At 34.9% G+C, this 23,271-nt stretch overlaps 1 protein-coding gene and 1 pseudogene across 3 annotated transcripts in view; one reads left to right on the forward strand and one right to left on the reverse strand.

Moving 5' to 3' along the window:
• The window catches only part of LOC100788401 (DExH-box ATP-dependent RNA helicase DExH7, chloroplastic), a 61,285-nt gene extending 42,228 nt beyond the window's left edge, over window positions 1-19,057 (forward strand). For 2 of the 3 annotated variants that reach the window (XM_006600196.2, XM_006600198.2), the window contains exons 21-34: window positions 1,568-1,672; window positions 1,763-1,903; window positions 2,345-2,434; window positions 2,519-2,575; window positions 3,094-3,177; window positions 4,793-4,891; window positions 4,977-5,117; window positions 5,409-5,479; window positions 7,149-7,218; window positions 7,435-7,527; window positions 14,875-15,087; window positions 16,119-16,211; window positions 17,536-17,658; window positions 18,734-19,057. In XM_006600196.2, coding sequence (XP_006600259.1) covers window positions 1,568-1,672; window positions 1,763-1,903; window positions 2,345-2,434; window positions 2,519-2,575; window positions 3,094-3,177; window positions 4,793-4,891; window positions 4,977-5,117; window positions 5,409-5,479; window positions 7,149-7,218; window positions 7,435-7,527; window positions 14,875-15,087; window positions 16,119-16,211; window positions 17,536-17,658; window positions 18,734-18,811 — 1,458 coding nt within the window. In that variant the 3' untranslated portion in view covers window positions 18,812-19,057. The remainder of the gene's footprint in view (window positions 1-1,567; window positions 1,673-1,762; window positions 1,904-2,344; window positions 2,435-2,518; window positions 2,576-3,093; window positions 3,178-4,792; window positions 4,892-4,976; window positions 5,118-5,408; window positions 5,480-7,148; window positions 7,219-7,434; window positions 7,528-14,874; window positions 15,088-16,118; window positions 16,212-17,535; window positions 17,659-18,733) is intronic. The other variant, XM_006600197.2, reaches the window with a different exon arrangement.
• Window positions 19,058-19,412: 355 nt separating this feature from the next.
• Window positions 19,413-22,847, reverse strand: LOC100788928 (prolycopene isomerase, chloroplastic-like; annotated as a pseudogene).
• Window positions 22,848-23,271: the final 424 nt, after the last annotated feature.

A 23,271-nucleotide genomic window follows, 5' to 3' on the forward strand; every position in this document is an offset into this window, starting at 1 on the left:
AAAGAAGATACATCTGGTCGGCTCCTCCATGTTGCTAGACTGAAGCTTCCTCTACTGTGATCATATTTAGAGACATTCTGTCTGTGTTGACCCCCTCCTATACCTTTTCCTGCCTTTGCTCGAGCCTTCCTCCTGCCACGGACTTGGGTCCATTGGCCCTCCTGAAGTTAAGTGTCATTTCGTCGTTGGTCATCTCGCTGATTATCTCCTGCAGAAAGCCTGGAAATCCTTCTCCCACTTCCTCTCTCAACCTGACGGTATCTGTCCCCATCAAGATGTCTCTCCCTCCACTACTGGTTCCTAAGTCTTGAACGACCTCTCTCTCTCTCAGACTCTCTCCCGTTCTCATCTCTCGCCCTATCTCTGTGTTCCTTTCTCGCCCTGTCTCTGTGTTTCTCTCACCCTCTCTCATCTCTCAGTATTAAACCTTACTTTGAAAAAATATTATATATATAGAATGGAGTACCAGAGGTACTTATATTACAGAAAAGGTGCCATACAAATGGTTCCACAATCAGACATTCACACTCTGAGAGGGAACCATTCTATGGATACACTTGACCTTTAAAATTTACATGTATTAGTCTCCTAACTATGCTGTCCTCTGCTGATACATAAAACCTTGTCTAATGCTACTTGACCATTGGTTAAAGTGGATTGTGAAATCTTTCTCAAAACTCCTAAGCCAAGTCCAAAGTAGGAATGTTGCATCTTCAAACAGTTTATTAGCATTGAAAATTGCATTAGAGAACACTATATTGTTTCTAAGCTTCCAAATAGACCATGTTAAGGCTAACCACCAGTATTGCCATCTCTTGATCCTTACTCCATCAGCTTGAACACCTATATGTTGAAGGAAATGATGTTTTGGGCTTAGGGGAAAAGCACCTTTATGTGCAGCCATGACATAGTTTTCCACCAAATGGGTTGGATTTTACTGCAGTGAAAGAATAAATGGGATGCACCCTCCTCTTTAATTTTACAGAAAAGACATAACATTTCTGTGAGCTGCACTTGTCTCCTCTGCAAAATTTGTCTTGTCGGCAATCTGTCTCTTATTAGCCTCCACGCAAATACGGCAATTCTGGTTGGAATATTTATTCTCCATAATTTCTCGAAGCACTCCTCCTGACTTCCGGCTGCTGATTCCTCCCCTATCATATTATATGCATTGTGTGTTGAGTATTGGCCTGCTGGGTCTCCAATCCACTCCCAAACATCCGATCCCTGTTACTGTATTGACTTATCTTCGACATCTCTTAGAAAACTCAGCCAATTCAATTTCATTGTCAAACACCATGTCGACACTTAATAGAAGCAAACAAACATCAAAGACCAAAACAAAAAAATATCATATTCCGGACCATTTCAAAACATTTTTAAGGACCAAGACAAAAAAGTGAGTATATTACAGGATTAAGCCATCCGAAACCCTGCAAACATAGTTTTGCCAATGGAAAGGTTATTTTAGGCCTTTTTTAATTGACACTTGATCTGTTGCAAAAAAAATTATGATGTTTTTTTGTTTATTCTAATATCTTTAAAATGTGTTTTGTTCTTGTCTTAGGTCGTTATAGCGACAAATATAGCAGAGACAAGCATAACAATAGATGATGTGATATATGTAATTGATTGTGGAAAGCATAAAGAGAATCGCTACAATCCTCAGAAGGTATGGTTTGTTTCTTATTTTCAATGAGACAATTGCATAAAATATATTTATTCATAGATCTGGTTTGTTTGTCTTTATGGTTGATACTAGAAATTGTCTAGCATGGTTGAAGATTGGATTTCTCGAGCAAATGCAACGCAACGTCGTGGTAGAGCTGGACGTGTAAAACCTGGAATTTGTTTTTCCTTGTACACTCGTCATAGATTTGAAAAGCTCATGCGCCCATATCAGGTATATAATTTGAAATGAAATGCTTAAAAGTTATATGGGTACCTAAGGGTGCATTTGGTTTGCTTTCTGTCATGAAAGTATCTACCCTTTTCAAAGTATGTATCTGTTTTCATATTTTGCATTGTAAATCCTTTAAAATGTTAAATAAAATGAAACTAAGGTAGCTTTTTTTTGTAATTATTAATTAAAACATATGAGCTGTGAATGAAAGCAATAATAAACCAAATGCACCCTAAGGTGTTGTTTGGTTTATTTTTTGTCTTAATTGTCAATTCATATTTCCCCCCTAATAATTAGAAAAATGTTTTTTTATTTTTATTTTGTTTCTGTTTTTTAAGATTTAAAATAAAATGCAGAAGAAAATGTTATCTTATGTTTTGTTTTGCCATCCTTCTAATATACTTTCTTTTCCTATGTTTTTATTACATTCTGCTTATCAAGGTTCCGGAGATGCTTCGGATGCCATTAGTTGAATTGTGTTTGCAGATTAAGTTACTGTCTCTTGGATATATCAAGCCATTTTTGTCAGAGGTAAACAATTATATTTTAAGACTAAAAATATGATCTCTGATCAGATTATCTGGACAGTTTTCTTCAATATATTTCCATTATCAGGCATTAGAACCTCCCAAGGTTGAAGCAATGGATTCGGCAATATCTTTACTGTATGAGGTACTTTATAGTCTTTTCTTACTATGTCACTGATTTCAATGTATGTGCTAATAAATGTGCTAAAAATTTGATTTTGAAAACCCACGTTTATAAATTCTGCTGCATGATAATTTGTACATAGGCTATTTTAAACCAACACGGGCAGCAAGGTTGCTGTCTCATTAATGGCAGAATATCATATTTCTTTGTCCAGAATTCAGTATAAGTGCTAATGCTGTTCTTATCCATCGAGGAATGGCAGATTTTTCAGGCCCCTTATTTACTTTGGAAGATGATTGTTCATTTGGCTTGTTTCTGGTTTCCTTTTCTGTTTATTAGATAAATTGAAGAACTTTATTGTATAGAGATCCTTATTTCTTTTTCTTTCTCCAGAAGCAAATGTCCCCAGACCTATCATCACGTTTATGGAAATACTCTTACGTAATCATAACCTGTTTGTAGTACTATATAATATGATAGATCAACATGTTTTCTTATCTTTGTATACGTTTGCTTCCATTGAAACCAAAATGTTTTAGGTTGGTGCTCTTGAAGGGGATGAGGAGTTGACACCACTTGGGCATCATCTGGCAAAACTTCCTGTGGATGTGTTAATTGGGAAGGTGCTCACCAAATTTTTCTTTCCTCTTATCTTCAAAGGTTTAAATTTAATGTTTGTTTTTCAATGCTGCTATATCTTTAAGAATTTATTAATTTTTATACGGTGCTTGTCTAATCTTTCCTCATTTTAAGATGATAAAGATTCCAAGAAAATAAGAGAAAGAATGAGAAAGGTATAGAAAAACAGGGAGTTATCTGAATTATTATTCTGCTATTGACAGAAGTTATCTCTGAACTGACATCAACTTCAATATATAGTTAGAACTACCTCCTTGATTGATAAAAAAAACTAAAACTGCCTACATCAAACAGCTCTCTCCTGTCTCGGTTAAAACTGACTCTAAGTGAATATAATGGAAAAAAGAATTACAGAAGTCTCTTGCAGCTGTAGTACATGAGCAGAAAAATAGAGGAGACACGACAACCAGTATCATGAAAAGTAATCATGAGTGAACAATATGCGGATGAACAGTGCACACTGACAAATAGTGCAGCGGCGGATGGTAACGGATGTCAGCAGACATGACTGGAAATTTGACCTGAAAAGAAGACAAGCAAAGCAAGATTTATACCCTCTCTGATACCTAGTTGAAGACTGGATTTTGGTGAAATGCTTGGGTTAAGAAGCATTCAGGAGCATCTTTTTTTATAATCATCCAGATTGAATTACGTTTTTTTTTTTTTGGTTAGCCAAAATAAATATATATGTATATTAAATGAGTACCAGAGGTACTAAAAGGTACAGGATTGAGATTACAAATCTGCTGTATTTGAATTCAGCCAACTGTTTGGTCCACCCCAGAATGGGGCTCATAGCAGAACCTATTACAAATATTTGCCCTGCACTCCTAATGTCAACTACATCTAAAACCGTGTGTAAGATTTGAAGACCACTGATTATAATGAGTGTTGAAATCCTTCTCTAAGTGTTTCATCCAAGTCCATACCAAAAACAGTGCCTCCTCCATCCACCCCAGATTGAATTACGTTTAAGAGCAATAATTAGAAAATATAACTCCCTAGATTAATGACAAGCTACTATATGTGAATCTGCCTTTTTAGCTATCCTAGACATTAATTCACTGGGAATAGAAATGGTTTCCAACGCATGAAAGAATAAACAATCATCAATTTTTTCTTCTTTACTGTAAAGCTTTGGTAAGAGCTATCTAGGAAGGAAAAGTTATTTCCCCTGTTCCCCCTTTTAACTAATCCTGTTAAGTTTTCAAGTATTCACTACCTGATGATTAATTTGGATAACCTTAATGTATTTTGATCTGCTGTTAAATTATCTTCTGCAGTTTATATTCTGACTTTTGCAATCATCAAATTTTTAAAATGATTTTCAAGGGGTAATGTCATTTACAAGTTTTTTATGACATTTTTCTTGGTAATTTTTTTTTCTTGTATGTAAGATGTTTCTGCCAAAATAAGATGATCTTCTCCTTAATTGTCATTGTTTCTGGTAAATGATAATACCATGTATTAAATTTACTGAAAATGTGGTGCTTGCTATGTCCATTTCCACCCTGCTCTGCTCTTCATTGATGTTGAGACAAATATGCGATATAAGACATGCTGAGCAATCCACAAATGGTGTTGTTTCTATAATTGCAGATGATGCTGTATGGTGCAATGTTTGGTTGTTTGTCTCCAATTCTTTCAGTTGCTGCATTTCTGAGTTACAAGTCTCCATTTGTATATCCTAAGGATGAGGTTTTCTACTGCGCTTTGATAAAAATTTTCCACAGCTTTACTTCTTCATATTAGATTTTAAATAAAAAGTTCTGTCTATTGCCAGAGGCAAAATGTTGAAAGAGCAAAGTTGACATTGCTGAATGATAAGCTAGATGGGCCTGGCAACACAAATGATATTGATCGGCAATCTGATCACTTACTGATGATGACAGCTTATAAAAGATGGGAGAGGATTTTGACTGAGGTCAGTATGTATTTGCAATTTTTTTTATGCATCCCCTCAACTTTTTTATATCATTTTACCTTCATAGCTTGGTTGAGACACCTACTATATTACTGTTAAGGACACACTTGGAACAAATACTATTGCTTATCAGGATTATGAAAAAGGCTTTAGTGGTGGATATGCTTAACTGTAAGCTGTATTAATATATACTATATACATTTATCCATAGAAAGTGTCACATTTTTTATTTTATACTATGGTGTTTTTTCAGAACACAGGTTTAATTGTTTTATAATTTTTAATCTGCAGAAAGGAGCTAAAGCTGCACAGAAATTCTGCAATTCATTTTTTTTGAGCTGCTCTGTAATGTTTATGATAAGGTTCTTTTTGTCTGCATCTTATAACTTATCCCTTTTTTTCCTTTTAAAAGGGCAGTTGATCTACCTTGGTGTATTCTTTCATCTGGTTCTTTTTATCTCAATGTTGATTGCAACTGATATTACAATTATTACTTGTTTATTCCTTGTTTCCCTAGTTTTTCTTAGATTGAAAAGGAGATAACTGTAACTTATATCTATCATTCAGGTGTTTTATGTTTCTGTGTACAACAACAAAACCTTATCCCACAATGATGTTTCTGTATTTTTTGTTTTGGATGAGAGCTTTTCCTCAAGCAACAACAATAAAATAGTTTCAAGTTGGTACTGGAGCTCGATATCTTCATGCCTATTTTCTGTTTAGCCACTCATCAAGGTTGACTTATTTGAATATAGTTGGTGGGTGTCCTGATCAGCCATCCCTCTGCATACCTTGGGCAAAGCCTTCTTCATGCACCCCTGCGCTCGGCTTTTTGTGGTAGTTTTAACCAAAACATGAGACTCAAACTGCCTTTTCGGAGTCCATTGATCATACTGCTTGTTCAGATCTGTTCACAGGCTCTTTTAGGTTCCTTTTTTCGTAATTTGGTTTTTGGGCTTTGCCCGAAAATGAGTTATGAGCCTAACTCAACCTTACAAAATCGGCTTGTAAGGTAAGGATTGCTCCTCACTTATATAGTTTATCTTGGCACTATCTTTGGTCGATGTGGGACTTCAACATGTCCCTTTTTACCCACGGTTACCTGTCATGTGGGACTTTCAACACACCCTCTCTATCTAGGGGTGATCACAATTTAGGTGGCTTTTCCGACAGACTTGTTTGCTAACCTTTCTGGCTTTGGTTGCCCTAGTTGGTGAATGAGAGCTAGTTAAAAATTGTTGGCTTACAGTTAGTTGTACCAATTAGATTGCAGTTAGAGAGATTTCTATTTACCTAGTAAATAACTAAATCAGTAAGTTAGGGGTCTTTTGGGGAGAGAGGAGGTAATAAGGTTTAGTAGAGAAGCAGATCCTTTCAAATTGCTCTGGTCTGCTCATACTATTGCATACTTCTGGTTCAGGTTGTTCCTGCACTGGGCTCAGGCTTGAATCCTTGATTCCTTCTAAATAGAATCATTGTTTTCTTCATTTCTGTTACCAGTGTAACATTTTCACACTCATATGCCCTCTCTGCTTTGTGTTTTTTTATTAATTCCATCAATTTCTTTTTTCATGATGATTGTGTATTTAGACTGTGACTTTTTATTCTTAATTATGAATATCTCTTTAATTCTGGAAATTATTTATCTTTTTCGCATTTATATGTGTAGTATTAATTATTTGTCCTTATATTTTTTACTTCTTGTGGTTTATCATTTTTTTGGTTAAAAGACATCTTTTTCTTTGATGGCTTTAGATTCATCTTCAATATGTGTCTATTAAAGTATTAAAAACTGGATGAAAGTACTAAAACAAATGTCTCCATCAATTATATCACGGTATCTTCAAAGAAATTGCTAGAAGTATATATTTATGGTATTTTGATGTCTAGCTTATTTGGATCTTCCAAGTTCCAATGCATAATACTAATTTATGTTAACCAAATACCAGAAGTCTTGTTAATTCAATCTCTTGTTTATGAATTATATCTTGCATCAACCCTTTTCAGTAGTAAGTGTATTTGATATGTCAGGGAGATGAGGGTACAGTTTGGAACTTTGCTAGCAGACATTGGTCTCATCACTCTTCCGAAAGATTATCAGGTGTGCTACTTTTGTTATTCTTGAGTTTAAAGCAATGTTTGTGATGTAGGACAAGTAATTAATAATGTTAAATGTTGAATTTTTTGTCCATGTTAAATGTTGAACTTTGCATGTCTGTGTATGTTGTCCATGTTAAATGTTGAATTTTTTGTTAAGATTATATGTGAGTGACCTGTTTGTAATTTTTTTCCTGATACATAATCTGGATCGCATCAGAAGAATGCAAAAAAGATAGGGAGTCTTGACAGTTGGCTTTCTGATGTGTCACAACCATTTAATATATATGCACATCATTCATCGATTCTTAAGGTAAAGTTCACATATTAACTTGATTACAACTTTTAGGTCATGCTTGTTTCTTTCTTTCTTAAGATTTAAACTATCAACATTCTTTACATTCGCTTTGACTTTCTTTAATTCACATAGGTCATTGTCTACGTTCTAAACCATGATTCTCTGAGTTTAGGAACTTGTTTATGTTCTCTATGTCATGTTTAATTCATGTTGTCACGACACTTTGTAGTGTGCCTAGGGAGTATGCCATAAATTTCATTCTGTTGCCTTTGATAGTCAATCTTTAAGTATAACATTAGGTGAAGTTTTTCCTTTTGAATTTTGATTATTTTAAAATCTCTATATTCAATCAATGTAATTATATCAAAGAGATTATTTTCCGAAAGATTTCAAGGATATTCCAATTTTTACCCTTCAAAATCAACACAATTTAAACCTGAATTTTGAACATTGTTTTGTAGCATGCCTTGAAAATTATCCCATATGTTCCTCTGTTCCTCCGAAGAAACCTTTCACGTGTTAGTGGACTCCCAACCAACTTCACTTCACATTTCAGCTTTGAGATTTCTGTATTCAGCACTCCTACAATCAAGTCCTTCCCACAACTCAAATAGTTCAGTTCCTGGCATATGAGCATGTAACACGTGTTTCCAATGAGGTGCCAGATTAGGACTAAGTACACTAGGTATTGATATCAACACAACATTCTGGTCGGCATCAACTCCTCTTTTCCATTCATTTACAGCTATATGATGAATCCCCAGATCACTGCATATACCCTGGTCAATGGTAGGAACGTTAAAGGTAACTATTGCTCAGAGATTGCCAGTGGAGGAATTTTAGATTCGAGCATTATCTAGCTACAGTGCCAGAAGAAATAAAAATTCTAATGATTAAGATTATTGCTGAGGCTAAAGAGGCACCATTAAGAAAATAAGATTGAATAGCATTGACGAAGATGATGAACAAAGTCAGAGGATGGAGACAATAGCTCTCAATTTGTATAGATATAAAAAGGCATTCAATTTGTAGCTTTTTGGTGAACAGTCCTAAAGGGACCAATTTTTCTGTATTCATTGGACACTACATCCCAAAAACAACTAACAAAGTTTTTAAGATGTTGGGTGATGCGACATTTGTTGGAAAGGAGAATGTAGTCTAGGCGGTTATTGATAATGCTGCAAATTTAAAAGCAACGTGTGAATTGTGATGCAAACACAAAAGAATTTGTATTGGATTCCATGTGTTGCCCGTTTCATTTATTTGATATTTGAGGATATTGAGAAACATCTAAAGGTTCTTTAAGTTACCATAAAGAAAGAAAGAATGATTACCAACTACATATACTCTAGAACAATGCTTATTAGCATGCTAAGGAAGTTCACAAAATTGGAAGGGATTGATTATTGGTTGGTATGACTGGATTTGCCATAACTTATTTGACTTTAACTTGTCTCTATGCTCATTAATTATGTCCTGCCGTCTATCTCAAATGAATGAAAAACAAGTAGTTTTGTTTTAGAATCTAAGGTTTAGGCCTAACTCAACCTTGCAAAACCAGCTTGTAAGGTTAGGGTTGCCCCCAAATTATGTACACTACTTTGGTCATATCTTTAGTGGATGTGGGACTAAACCACATCCCTCGAGGCTCCAATTAAGGCAGCCCCCTAAGAGGCCACAACTAAGGTGGGCTAAGGGGACTTCCAACCTGGAGCATGGCACATGCAGGTGGCCTAACAATAGTCTCTAATATCATTTTAGAATTTACGGTTTGGGTTTAACTCAATATTATGAAACTGGCTTATAAGGTGAGGGTTGTCACTCACTTATTTGCAATGTGGGACTAAACCACAACCCTAGAGGCTGCAATTAAGGCAGCCCCCGAAGAGGCCGCTACTAAGGCAGGCTAGGGGAGACCGCAATTGAAAGGCGCCTTTTCAACAGTTTGCATCTGCACAAAAGTGAATATAAATGGAAAATGTAACCATATGTTTCAAGGTTGTTACTCCTTTTATGGTAGTCCTTCGATTGGTGGATTTTGATATAAAACCTGCCATGAGTTTCTTATATGGGAGATGGATTGTGCAAAAATAATATTAGAAGCAACTTTAATAACATTAAGAAAAAGGTTAAGTTTTCAAACTGTCTCATTTGAAATTTAATTATCTTATTTGTGTAATAATTTCCAATATAGGATATGTAGATAAAAACCTATTTGGAAAATTATTGATGAGAGGTGGGAGGGATGACCAACTTCATAGGCTCTTGCATGCAACCAGATATTATCTTAATCTTCAATTATACTTATTGAAGAGACTAGAGGTTGTGAAATGCTTAAGTGCTTAACCCACTCAGCTGATCTATATTTATATAGGCCTAGGGAGTAAATACAATGTGAAATTTACAAGAATATTAATTAAGTTCTAATACCGATGTACATGCATGTGAATTTCTAGATACATGAATATGTGACTAACTAGGTACATTAATAACTATTCTTTATTGGAACAAGTACCCATGCAATGTGTGTAATTCCAACACTCTCCCTCAAGCTGGAGCATATAAGTCAAATGCTCCAAGCTTTAAACAAATATTTTGAATTCTTGGTCCCCTTAGAGATTTTGTAAAGATGTCTGCTAGTTGATCATTAGAACTAACGAATTCAATAATAACTTCCTTAGAAAGGACTTTCTCCCGGACAAAATGACAATCAATCTCAATATGTTTAGTTCTTTCATGGAATACTGGATTAGAAGCTATATGTAGGGCTGCCTGATTATCACAACATAGCTTCACAAGTGACTACAGCCATAGCTCTATATTCAGCCTCTGCACTAGACCTTGCAACAACATTTTGCTTCTTACTCTTCCATGAGACAAGATTTCCTCCAACAGACACACAATATTCTAAAGTGGAACACCTATCGATGGGTGATCCTGCCCAATCTGCATCGCAAAATCCAACTATTTGAGTGTTTCCTTTGTCTTCATAGAGTAGTCCTTGTCCTGGGGTCCTTTTAATGTATCTCAAAATTCGAATTACTGCATGAATTGATTAACCACTCCAACTGCAAAGGAAATATCTGGCCTTGTAATAGTGAGATAGATAAGCTTCGCAACCAATTTCCGATATCTTTCAGGATTAGAATAAGGCTCCTCCTGATTGGGTAGCAATTTTTGATTTGGATCCATGGGATCATCAATTGGTCTACAATCTAACATACTGGTTTCTTTAAGTATGTCTAACGCATACTTCCTTTGTGAGATGATAATCCCATCTTTTGACTGAGCAACTTCAATTCCAAGAAAATATTTAAGTTTTCCCAAATCCTTAGTTTGAAAATGACTAAATAAATGTTCCTTCAGTTGAACAATTTTTTCTTGGTCATTTCCTATAATGACTATATCATCTGCATAGACCACCAAGTAAACACATCTACTCGATGAGTTATGACAATAAAAAATTGAATGGTCTGCTTCACTTCGTTTCATCCCAAAAGCCTGAACAACTGAGCTGAATTTTCCAAACCAAGCTCGTGGGGATTGTTTGAGTCCATAAAGAGACCTCCAAAGTTTGCAAACCAAGCTAGACTCCCTCTGAGCAACAGATCTCGGTGGTTGCTCCATATAAATCTCCTCTTCTAATTCTCCATGTAGGAATGCATTTTTAATATCCAACTGATACAATGGCCAATGACGGATGGCAGCTATGGCAAGAAAGAGTTGAACAAAAGTAATTTTAGCCACAGGGGAGAAAGTATCTCCATAATCTAGGCCATAAATCCAGGTATAACCTTTGGCTACCAATTGAGCTTTGAGGCGATTAATCTGTCCATTGGCCCCAACTTTTATAGCATATACCCACCGACAACCAACAGGTTTCTTGCCTGGGGGAAGAGCAACCAGCTCCTAAGTACCATTATTCTCCAAAGCCTGCATTTCATCAATCATGGCTTGTTGCCATCCCGGATGATCAAGTGCTTCATAAAGATTTTTAGGAAGAGAAACAAAAGATAAAGAGGAAACAAAAGAATGGTACGAAGAAGAAAGACGATGATAACTTAAGAAGTTATAAATAGGATACGGATTACGTGTAGACCGAGTACCTTTCCTAAGAGCAATGGGCAAGTCAAGATTCTCTTCGAGTAGGTCCATGGTCGGATTGTCTGCTGGAGTAGGAGATGATTCAGATGGTCTTTCATTACCTTCAAGTTCTAAGTCAGGAATTTGAGGGCGACGTCGATATACAATGGGTGATCTTTGAGTCTGCTCAAGTGGAAGATTGTCAGGAATATCTATGGTAGAATCTACAGTTGACTCTGATTCTTGCAAAGAAGGTGATGGACCAAGATAGGGAATAGAAAAAACTTCTTGAAGAGTATTGGACTCAACCATGGAGGGAGCAAAGTATGGTTTTTCTTCAAAAAAAGTTACATCTGCAGAGATATAATAATGATTGTGAACAGGAGAGTAACATCGGTAACCTTTATGTAACCTGGAATATCCTAGGAAAACACATTTGATGGCTCGAGCAGCAAGCTTATCAAGACCTGGAGACAAGTTATGAACAAAACAGGTGCATCCAAAAATACGTGGATCAACATGAAACAACGGTTCTTTAGGAAACAAAATGGAATGTGGTATTTTATTTTTAATAGAGGAAGAAGGCATCCGATTTATCAAAAAATAGGCTGTCAAAACCGCATCACCCCAATGTCGGACAGGTACATTGGCATGAAGTAATATTGTTCGAGCAGTCTCAACAAGATGCCTATTCTTCCTTTCGGCAATGCCATTCTGTTAAGGAGTATGAGGACAAGAGGACTGACGGAGAATGCCCTGCACTGGCAAAAAAGAAGAAATAGAAGAAGAAAAGTATTCTTTCGCATGATCACTCCTAAGGATCTTAATTGTCTTACCAAACTGAGTTTTAATTTCATTAACAAAAGAAGTGAACATGGAAAAAATTTCAGATCGTTCTTTCATTAAGAAAACCCAAGTGCATCGAGAAAATTCATCAATGAAAGTAACGAAATATCTATAACCCATAGACGAAACACGACTAGGACCCCATATATCAGAGTGAATAATCGAAAAAGGGGAATCAACACGACTTTCAACATGCCTAAAAGAAGAACGGACATGCTTTCCTAGTTGACATGACTCACAAAATAGGTCCTTTATTTTTTCAAGACCCGAAACCATTATTTTTAATTTAGATAAATGTGGGTGTCCCAAACGTTCATGAAGGAGCTTTGGTGATGTGGCAGCACTGCAAACCCAAGAAAGATTAGGCTCGAGGTAGGAAAGACCATGAGATTCACGTCCTACGCCAATCGTCCGACCCGTACCATGTTCCTGTATGACAAAGGAGTTAGCATCAAATGTTACTGAACAATTATGAGAACGAGTAAACTGACTAGGAGATATTATATTGAAAGGACAACCTGGTATGAGCAAAACAGAGTTTAAAGACAAAGAAGAAGTGGGTGATACATGGCTGATTCTTGTTGCTGCAACTCTTGAACCATCGGCTAAAGTAATGAAATGAGGAATTTTAGGAGGAGAAAGGGATGAAAATAAAGAACTATTACCAGCAATGTGATCAGAAGCACCTGAATCAATTATCCATGGACTTTGATTATTACCAGATTGGGAAATGCAGGCAGTGGAGTTATGACCACTTATAGTAGATGATGTTAGAGATTTCTTGGCAGCTTTTAGCTAGAGATATTCTTCATAGTCAGCCTTCGAAAACTTTATCTCAGATGTTTCAGACTTTGAAATATTCACCGATTTTTCGGGAAATCCGTGAATAGAATAACAAGTGTCTTGTGTGTGGCCCATTCTCTTACAGTAAGAACATTGAGGGCGACCTCCTCTTCCAGCTCGTCCTCCTTGGTTTCCACGACCACCTCGTCCTCCTCGATTAGATACCGTGGCAGAAGTTTCAATATTGTCAACTGAATTTCCTCCTATTTGGAGTGTTGGATATTGAGGTTGCTGTTTGGATAAAGGGACAAAGACGAGACTTTAGGTTCTGCTAACCAGATGCAGAAACCTTTAAAGAACAAACAAGGTGGCTCTAGATACCATATTGAAGACACTAGAGGTTGTGAAATGCTTGAGTGCTTATCTCATTCAGATGATCTATATTTATATAGACTTAGGGAGTAAATACAATGTAAATTTTACAAGAATATTAATGAAGTTCTAGTACCTATGTACATGCATGTGAATTCCTAGATACATGAATATGTGACTAACTAGGTACATTAATAACTATTCTTTATTGGAACAAGTACCCATGGAATGTGTTGAACAAGTACCCATGCAATGTGTGTAATTCCAACAATACTATGAATATATTTTTAGAAATGATGCTGAGGTGAAACAAGGGTTGTATACTTGTTTGGGAAGATTGGTAAATGACGCTCCGAAGAGGAATAAAATTAATATGTAGTTATTGAGTTTCAATACGCTAGAGGGTTTTTTTTTCTATTGATGGTGTTAAAGCATGTAGGATGACTATGCTTGCTTCCTACAAAATGGTGGGAGATGTTTGGAGATGGATGTCCAAAATATAAGTTTGTTTGTTCCTGTTCTGAGCTTGACTTGTAGCTCTTTTGAGTGTGAGCGTAATTAGAACTCATTTGAAATGATAATTGAATTTTATCTTTAATTTTGGTTTTTAATTTTCTTTGTTTAGTGTTACATAGTCATAAAATTTTGGTTTTTAATTTTCTTTGTTTAGTGCTACATAATCATAAAATTTTGGTTTTTATGTGATGTACAACTTAAAGTAAAAAAGTAGAGAAATAAAAGACATTGTTGCTCTTCCATTTACAATAGTATCAGCTGTCAATTAGTTAAAATGGTAATAGAAGCTTAACTATCTGATCCACAAGTGTCCAATCTTAACTAACAGAGAAGTACTAGACTTAAACAAACCCGCACTCCAATAAGAGAATTGGAGATTTGAAGCCGTTAGTTATTTTTTAAATGTTTTCATTTTAAAAACTTTTGTTACTTTTTTAATTTATGTATGTTGTGGTGTAGTTTGACCTTATGTAGTAATAATGTACTACCAAAGTTTGTTACTTCATCATTGTGGTTTGCTATTTTTCTTTATTATGGAGTTGAACTGTGCAATTACTATTGTATTTTGTGCATATATGTCAATTATATATTTTTTAATATTAAATATTATTTTTGTATTATATTTTTTATGAATTTACAAAAGTTCCACTAGTTTATGTTAACTCTTGAGTTTGACAACCTTGATCACCTCCATACTTTTTTTTTATTAATGATCACCTCCATACTTTTTCCATAACAAGATCTCTAAGTGCACTCTTGCAGGCTATACTATGTGCAGGTTTATATCCCAATGTAGCAGCTGGTGAACAAGGCATTGTTGCAGCAGTTCTCAGCAGCCTTAAGCAGTCTTCTAGCTCTGCAAGTTCTGGCCGTACAGTCTGGTTTGATGGAAGAAGAGAGGTTCATATTCACCCTTCTTCTATCAACAATAACTCAAAAGGATTCCAGTACCCCTTTCTTGTCTTCCTTGAAAAGGTCTGTGAATAGCTTTTTCCATGGAAGTTTGCTAATTCTGTTTAGCTTGTAATTTCTTCTGTCACACAATTTGGAACTTTATTACTATTAAAGATATGATTTGTAATTAGGAAATATCTGCAGCTGATTATTGGGGATTTCTAATCATTATTAGGGAATATTATGTTTCCATATATTGTAAACCAATCTCACTATAAATAAAGGATCATTTTTGTGATACAAACACACAATTACAGAAACCCATTGTGAATATTTGTTCATCCAATTTGTTGCTTTGAAATCTATGTAAATTTATGATATGTAAGTATTTACAAATCTTAAATTACTATAACAAAATCATGGCTACTTTTATTGACCTAGAGAAAAAGAGTTGGTAACTTTTGTTGAAGGTCTGATTAGGATCTTTTGTATCCATTGTATAGTTTAGGCATATTAAATCATATCTTGTAGAATCTGCTATATTTATTGTATTTATTACTGTTAGCATATATAAAAACAGTCTCCGTTGTTTGATTGAGACACACAGACTCCTCATATGCCCTCTCATTTTCTTCCTTTCAACAACTTTGAACTTCAGAAATGTTGAATGTTATTTCTGGAGAAATGCCCATGTAGCTCAAGTTAATTATACACTTAAACATATGAGTATACTTACTCAGTAGTGTAGTTTTCTTTTCCTTAGCTAATCTGTAAAGGCTAAACTACAGTTAGTAGTTAGTCTATAGTTAGCTAGTTAACTGTTAGGACAGCTGTCACTAACTAACTCAGGTTGGTTGACAGTTACAGTTGTGTAACTGACTATATAAACTGAGGTGTAATCTGTTTTCTGATGGGTTGAAAAACATCATCTTTTTCACCTCAATTCAGTTTTCTAAATTCTCTCTCAAGATTCTTTTACTAAATCTAACACTGCAATATTTGCTGCATTGGGTCCTTTGCTAGTATTATTTGATGTATTGGCCATTCTTTTGTTTCTCACGCAATTCAATTCTTATGATTTTAGATATATTGCTTACTGGTGAAATTGTCAGGTTGAAACAAACAAAGTATTTCTTCGAGATACTTCAGTCATATCTCCATACTCTATTTTGCTGTTTGGAGGGTCAATCGATGTCCTGCATCAGGTACATGTTACTCTTTTCCCAACAAATGCTCTTCATTCAATGGAAAAAGGACTAAGTCTTTAAGATGAAATAGTTGTGATTTTTATAATGTGTATGAAGTATGAGTACCCAATACTATGATGTACCCCCTCTATTGCAAAATATCTTTTGCTTTCAAAAACTATGTTGTTTCAATTTATTTATTGTTTTAGAAACAATTGAAATGTCTTTTATTCTAATTTTATCCTTGTGTCTTGTTATGTCCATCAAATGGAACGAGAGGGAGAGCATTAATGAAGTGATACTATTAAGTTTATAATTTTAGGCTGAAATATGTTTTTGGTCCTTGTTAGTTCAAGTTTTTTCAATTTTGGTCTTTGCAAGTTTTTTATTCATTTTTAGTCCCTATAAGTTTGTGGTTTTTCAAATTTGTTTCTTGTAAGTTCTTTTGTGGAGTTTTAATCCTTGTAAGTTTGTGCCTTTTTAATTTTAGTTCCTTGAAGATTCCAATTTTTTCATTTTTAGTCCCCATAAGGTCATGCTAACAGGAACCAAAATTGGAAAAATGCGAACTTACAAGACTAAAAGTGAGCAAAATATCTTACAGGGACCAAAATTGAAAAAGTGCTTACATGGACTAAAAATGAACAGAAGAACTTACAAGGACAAAAATTGAAAAAACCACAAACTTATAAGAATCACAAACATATTTAAACCATAATTTTATAATAGTTTAGTCAAATGTAGTTATCATTTTCTCTTGAAACATTGTATTGCTGCTTGAGAGAAAGCTCTCAGCCTTGCAAATACATATTGTTGTTTAAGATTTCTATTATTCAGATTTTGTAATATTCTTTTATTCTTTCCTAGATTTCCTTGTTTCGTTAGTTGATTGCTTCCTTAGTTAGCTGATTCCAATCCCAAAACTTTAGGGATTGATTCCAATGATCTCGCATATAAATATTCTACAAATCATTCATGTGATACATTACCAATATTCAGATTCAAGTTGTTACCAAAAAAGCTTTCTGGTTTGAAAAACCTGGGTTATCAGCAGCTGTCAAAGCACTGAAACACTATCAGATTCATTTATACATGTCAATTGTCAAAATGTGTCGGATCACTACTTTTTGACAACAAATGGCGGAAAGACAACATTTTAGCTTCCCTTAATATATGTTAGATTAGATTAGATTACTACTTTACATTAGCAAGAGATGCTTCGAGCAATAAATAAAGTATTTTCTAAATGGGAATAAGTATTTTGCTTAGATTGTTTAAAAATGCTCTCTCTGAAATGTAATTTTTGGTTTTTTTATTTTATTTTCTTTCCTTTTTGTGATAGACTGGACAGCTCATCATTGATGGATGGTTGAAATTGACTGCACCTGCCCAAATAGCTGTCTTGTTCAAGGAGCTACGATTAGCTCTCCATTCCATTCTGAAGGAGCTTATTAGAAAGCCAGAGGTGCCATTTTTATCTTTATTGCCATAGTTAATGATAATTTGCGGTGGGTGTCTCAAATTCTTAAGCATTTTTTACCATTAAATTTTAATGGCCAAAATTCCGTTTTCCTCCCTCCTAAAAATGGAGTTTAAGTTTTGATTTTAAAGCAAGCATCAAACATCTCAATGTCAAACTTTGTAACAATAGACATCTTAAATTTTCAATTGACAAAGTTCTCTTGATACCACTTGTCAAGGTACATGTGCTATGCAGAAACACATGATCAAATCAATAGAAAAACCAATCGTAGTTCCGCTGTGAATTAGAGTACAACAAATCCTGTGATAATATGCATTAGGGCTAAAGGCCAAAGGAACAACAATAAAAAAACCATGGGTAAATACACCCTGGCATTATCTGCTAATAAAATAAAGGCTTAAATATCTTTTTAGTCCTTACAATTCAGTTTTTTTTTTCTTTTTGTCCTTGTAAAATTATTTTTTTGTTTTTAGTCTTGTAAATTATGTTCGTTTTTTTTTTTCGCCCTTATAACACTTTTGATAACTTTTTTTCACTATTCAAAATGTTATCTAAAGTGTTTTAAGGACTAAAAATAAAAATAATAATTTTGCAAGAACGAAAAACAAAAAAACATTAAATTGCAAGGACTAAAACAATATTTAAACCTAAAATAAAATAATTTTAAATCTACCATAAGCTCATAATTGTTTCAGCTAAATGTGAAATTTAAGCCCCTATTCACTAGTCACATAATCAAAATGCAAGGAATTGTAAAATAAAAAAATTTTAAATCTACCATAAGCTCATAATTGTTTCAGCTAAATGTGAAATTTAAGCCCCTATTCACTAGTCACATAATCAAAATGCAAGGAATTTCATCAGTGTCTACTGTTTTCTCCAATTCCCTGAATTTTGAGCTAATTTTAGTACTTCATTATAACTAGCATTTTACATATTCCCCCAATCTGGGAATGCATTGTTTGACGTTATGCTATCTGTTTTAATAATAATGCCATAGCTACATGATGACTGATTTCAACATGAGAATAATACTTGGGTTTGTGTTTGCTTTCAGAATGCAACTGTTCTGAATAATGAGATCATTAAATCTATCATCACTCTGCTTTTGGAAGAAGGGAGCATACCTCAATGATTGAGTATCAAGTATAAACTCATGTGAGCTAATTCATTTCATTAAATTAAAGCTGCTTTGATAATCAAACATAAAAGAAGGCAGATTTCCGCCTGCTGTAATCTCTTGGTCATTCTGTTTGAGTAAAAGGAGCTGAGCTTTCTCCTCTGTCGAAAGTAAAGCTCTTTTGAACGTTCTTATTTCTTTACTGTCTTTGGACTATTGATTATAAATTCTGACAAATAAGTTCAAACATATAGTTGATCATGTCTGCGCTTTAGCTTTTATGCTCTATGGTAAGGGAATGGCATATTCTATTTCTAGATAGGTAGAGATTTTATTCAAGTATAGACCAGGTGGGTTTTTGTATTGACCTAGGTGCTGGCCCTATTATTTGTTTAGAATGTGTTCATAGTCTTACATGCTTTTATCGTGATTGTTGTGTTTTCAATATATATCTTACAATAGCTCGTGAAATGCTAAATCAGTTGCTGAATGTTGATCTTGTGAGGAGACTTCTTTTTTTTATAATAAAACTAGTGCAAACTGCTAGCAAGCAAAGACATCCTAACTATGTTGGCCCTTAGCAAACTAGCAAGAAACGTACTGAAGATCATTAAAAGAAAAGGAAAGAAAACAGGGAACAAAATGGGGGGACTATACCAAAACCTATAAGAAGGGATAGCAATCCTATCACGAGAGACAAAAGGTGGAGCACCGTGCCACCACAAAAAATCAGATCGATCCATTGTCCCATGATTGGCTAGAATGTCTGCATGAGAGTTTCCTTCCTTATAAACTTGAGAGAAAAATGAACAGGATAATATGATGAATTGAACTAATTCAATCAAATTGGTTCAATTGATTTGTTTGGACATTTTTTTCCTATATCCAAACTGGATCTGTAAATTCCAATTAAAAACTTATTAGTTTTCTTTCTTTTTGATAATTTGGATAACAATTTTTTCCTATATATTATTTTACATTTGTCACGGAAATTAACTTCTTAACAGCGTTGTCTAAGCAAGTCATGATTATCTTAAGTTCAGAAGACTTAATGTGCTTCTTGATGATTTGTTATCATTAAAAAGTTCATCTCATGATGGGCTTGACTTCAACATATTTTTTATTTTCAGTAAAAGATTTATAGTAGACCAAAGATGTGAGCAATAATTAGCTAAATTTCATTATCTTTTGTGTTATTACTCCAGAGAAATGTTAACAATTCATTCTTACACTTTTTTTGAACACATATTTTCCTATTAGTTGAAAATTCTTGAAAATCACAAAATTATGAATGCCACATCTTATTTAATGACTTTTTCTCATAAGTTTGTAGTTTTTGATAAATTTCAATCAATAATAAAATGTGTTGAGAAGAGTGTATTAGAGAGAAAGTGTGTTAGTAGCACTCCTCTTTTGCGTTTATTGTGCTTTTCAACAATTTAATTATAAGAAAATTTGTATAATTTTTGTGAAGCATTAAAAAGGTGATATATAGACTATAGTAATAATTACAAGTGAAAATTCAATAAAGAGAGCTAGGTAAAACATGCTAGATGTGAAAATCCACACATAAGTTATTGACCAAGATGTAGTTTTGTACACGAGAAGTACAAAAGATTCAATATTTTCCTGTGTGAAAACGTGGGGACATGAAGATGAAACCTTGGTTTCATATGGCAATTGCATCGAGCAGTTTGGAATGTTGAGATACTGAGACTAATGAATTTGCTACAATTGCACCACTGGCAGCAACTGCTGGGACTCCAATGCCAGGAAAGGTGGAGTCTCCGCAACAATAAAGCTGTGCAATGGGAGTTGAATGTCCGGGAAAGGTATCTGAACCAGCTTGCACGGCTGGCCCATATGTTCCTCTGTTCCTACGAAGAAACCTTTCGTGTTAGTGGACTCCCAACCAACTTCACTTCACATTTCTCCCTGCTGAAACCTGGGCCTATTGCTCTCTCAACAGCTTTCCACATTACCTGATAATGATATCAATAAAACAGCCAATTGAACTAGAGAAGTGGATTGAATAATTGCAGCTGTAGCCACTAGCCATTGATGATTTTTGTCCTCTTTTTCACAATATCCATCCATTTTTCCAAATAAACATAACTCACTGAAAGTGATCAAACAACACACAGAGATGCCTACCTCTGATCTTTCAGCTTTGAGATTTCTGTATTCAGCACTCCTACGATCAAGTCCTTCCCACAACTCAAATGGTTCAGTTCCTGGCATATAAGCATGTAGCACGTGTTTCCCATGTGGTGTCAGATTTGGACTAAGTACACTTGGTATTGATATCAACACAACATTCTGGTCGGCGTCTACTCCTCTTTTCCAGTCATTTACAACTATATGATGAATCCCCAGATCACTGCGTATACCCTGGTCAAGGAGATATTGGAAGATGTTATCAACTTGAGCTTAAGTAGTTTAGACAATGGGTGATTACAGCTACTTGAAACTTGAAGATGCAACAGCATGAGTGACATTACTCGTGCCGTAATATGGACCTTCCTCTTTTATTTATCAATTGCTTCAAGTAAAAGACATCAGAAACAAACAAAACCAGTCACCAAAATGGCAAACCTCGGCATCAAATCCCAAATGGAGATGCATGAATGAATCACACTGAGTAGTCGTGTTAACCCTGTCTGAGTAGGATTTTGGAACAACTTCTTTAGGTAGCAATTTTAAGGTGTCCCACATCGACGCATTGCTGACAACAGCCTTTTTAGCGCGTATGAACTGCAGAATACATAAATATCCAATTATATTGAAGAAATAAAATACAGATGTCAATCCAAAAAAGTTGATCTTTGTGCCTTTTCTCATCAATCAAAATATGCTCACTTGACCACTTCTCAGCTTGACTCCAATGGCTCTGTCATTTTCAACAACGATGTTTTCCACATGACTTTGAAGAGAAATTCTTCCACCAAATTTCTCTAGTCCTCGCACAAGAGCATCAACAATAGCTGCAATTCCATGAAGCCTACTCAAGACAGCATCCCGGTTTGTACCATTCTGCAAACATGTAAACCTGAATAAAATAAAAATGTTAGTAACAAAGGTTTCACTAAATTGGTACTCTAACGCTTCAACAACCAAATAGTAAGTCATTATGACGTGGATATGGTTAGTAGTTGGTTACCATCTCTGCTGAGAGTACAGCATTAGCCTTGACCCCAGCAAGCAAGAAGGAGAGGAGGTCAATCCAATTCCGTATGAAAGGGTCTTTGAGTTGCAAATCATCAAGTATTTCGGAGAAAGGTCTGAGAAGTTTTGTGGCCCCAAGAGCAGCTCCAGGTCCCATTTGAAGAAAGGATTTGATTAGAGAGGGGCCATATCTGGCTGCAGCAGTGGAAAGAACGCCCAAGTCTCCACGAATAGAGAGAGGAGGAAGAGCCATTGCAGCTGTAGATAATGGAAGCACAGCATCTAAAAGTTTCCGCCATTCAAGGACAGCATTTGGACCTGCATACTGTTGAAGGTCCTTGAAAAACTCCGTAGGGCCTATGCGCGACAAGAATTGTCCTTCAGGTATGGAAGAGACTCGCCGAGCGCATCCAAAACCTGAGCAAGAGGATTAGCCTGAGGACCCCTTGATTGCAGGCCAGAGAACAACGAAGGCCCAGAGTCAAAGTTGTAACCTTTGATATCAAAGGAATGGGCTTTCCACAATCAACACATCTTCCTCGTATCTTGCCAACAGTGCTCCACAACACAGTCCACCAATGCCACTACCAATCACAACAACATCAGCTTCTGACTTTGACTTAGACATAGATTTCCTGTCCCCATTACTACCACCATATGAACTATAACATCGACCACCCATCATCGATATCATCATCATCTTTCTCTTCACTCCTCACTTCTCACTTCTCAACTCACCTCTCCTCGTTTTGTAGTTGCTCAATTAACCACGTCACCACCTACTTCTCAAAACAAAACCAAACCAATAAATAATTATTCTCTCCAGCTGCGTAAATTATTTTCATCCCTGCCTCTGCCAAAACTTTAACACTTCCCCTTGCCTTGCACCTTCTTCTTCTGTCAACTACTCAAATTTTTTTTAACTATCACTGATCGATAAATAAATTTTTTAAATTATTTTTTTATATTGAAATACATCTTTAAGTAACATCACTAAATCCTATTTTCATTTTTTAATTTTTTTATCCTTAAAATATTTATTAAATATACTTATTACTCTTTAAAATAAGTTAGAGTTTTGTTTTTTTTCACTCATTCCTCTTACACATTTTTATATTACATTGTTTATTTATTGTACTATTTATAAAATTTCATTTATCATTACAACATTATACTTTATAAAATTAACATTGATAAACGTTGGATTTATTTTATTTTTTAATAATTTTATCCTGGATAATTTATTTTAACTATTATTCTAGTTAATATGGTAAAAGTATAATGTTAATATAAGTGTATTTTATTTTAAA

The sequence above is a fragment of the Glycine max genome, chromosome 17 (genome assembly GCF_000004515.6).
Source record: "Glycine max cultivar Williams 82 chromosome 17, Glycine_max_v4.0, whole genome shotgun sequence".
NCBI lineage: Eukaryota > Viridiplantae > Streptophyta > Magnoliopsida > Fabales > Fabaceae > Glycine > Glycine max.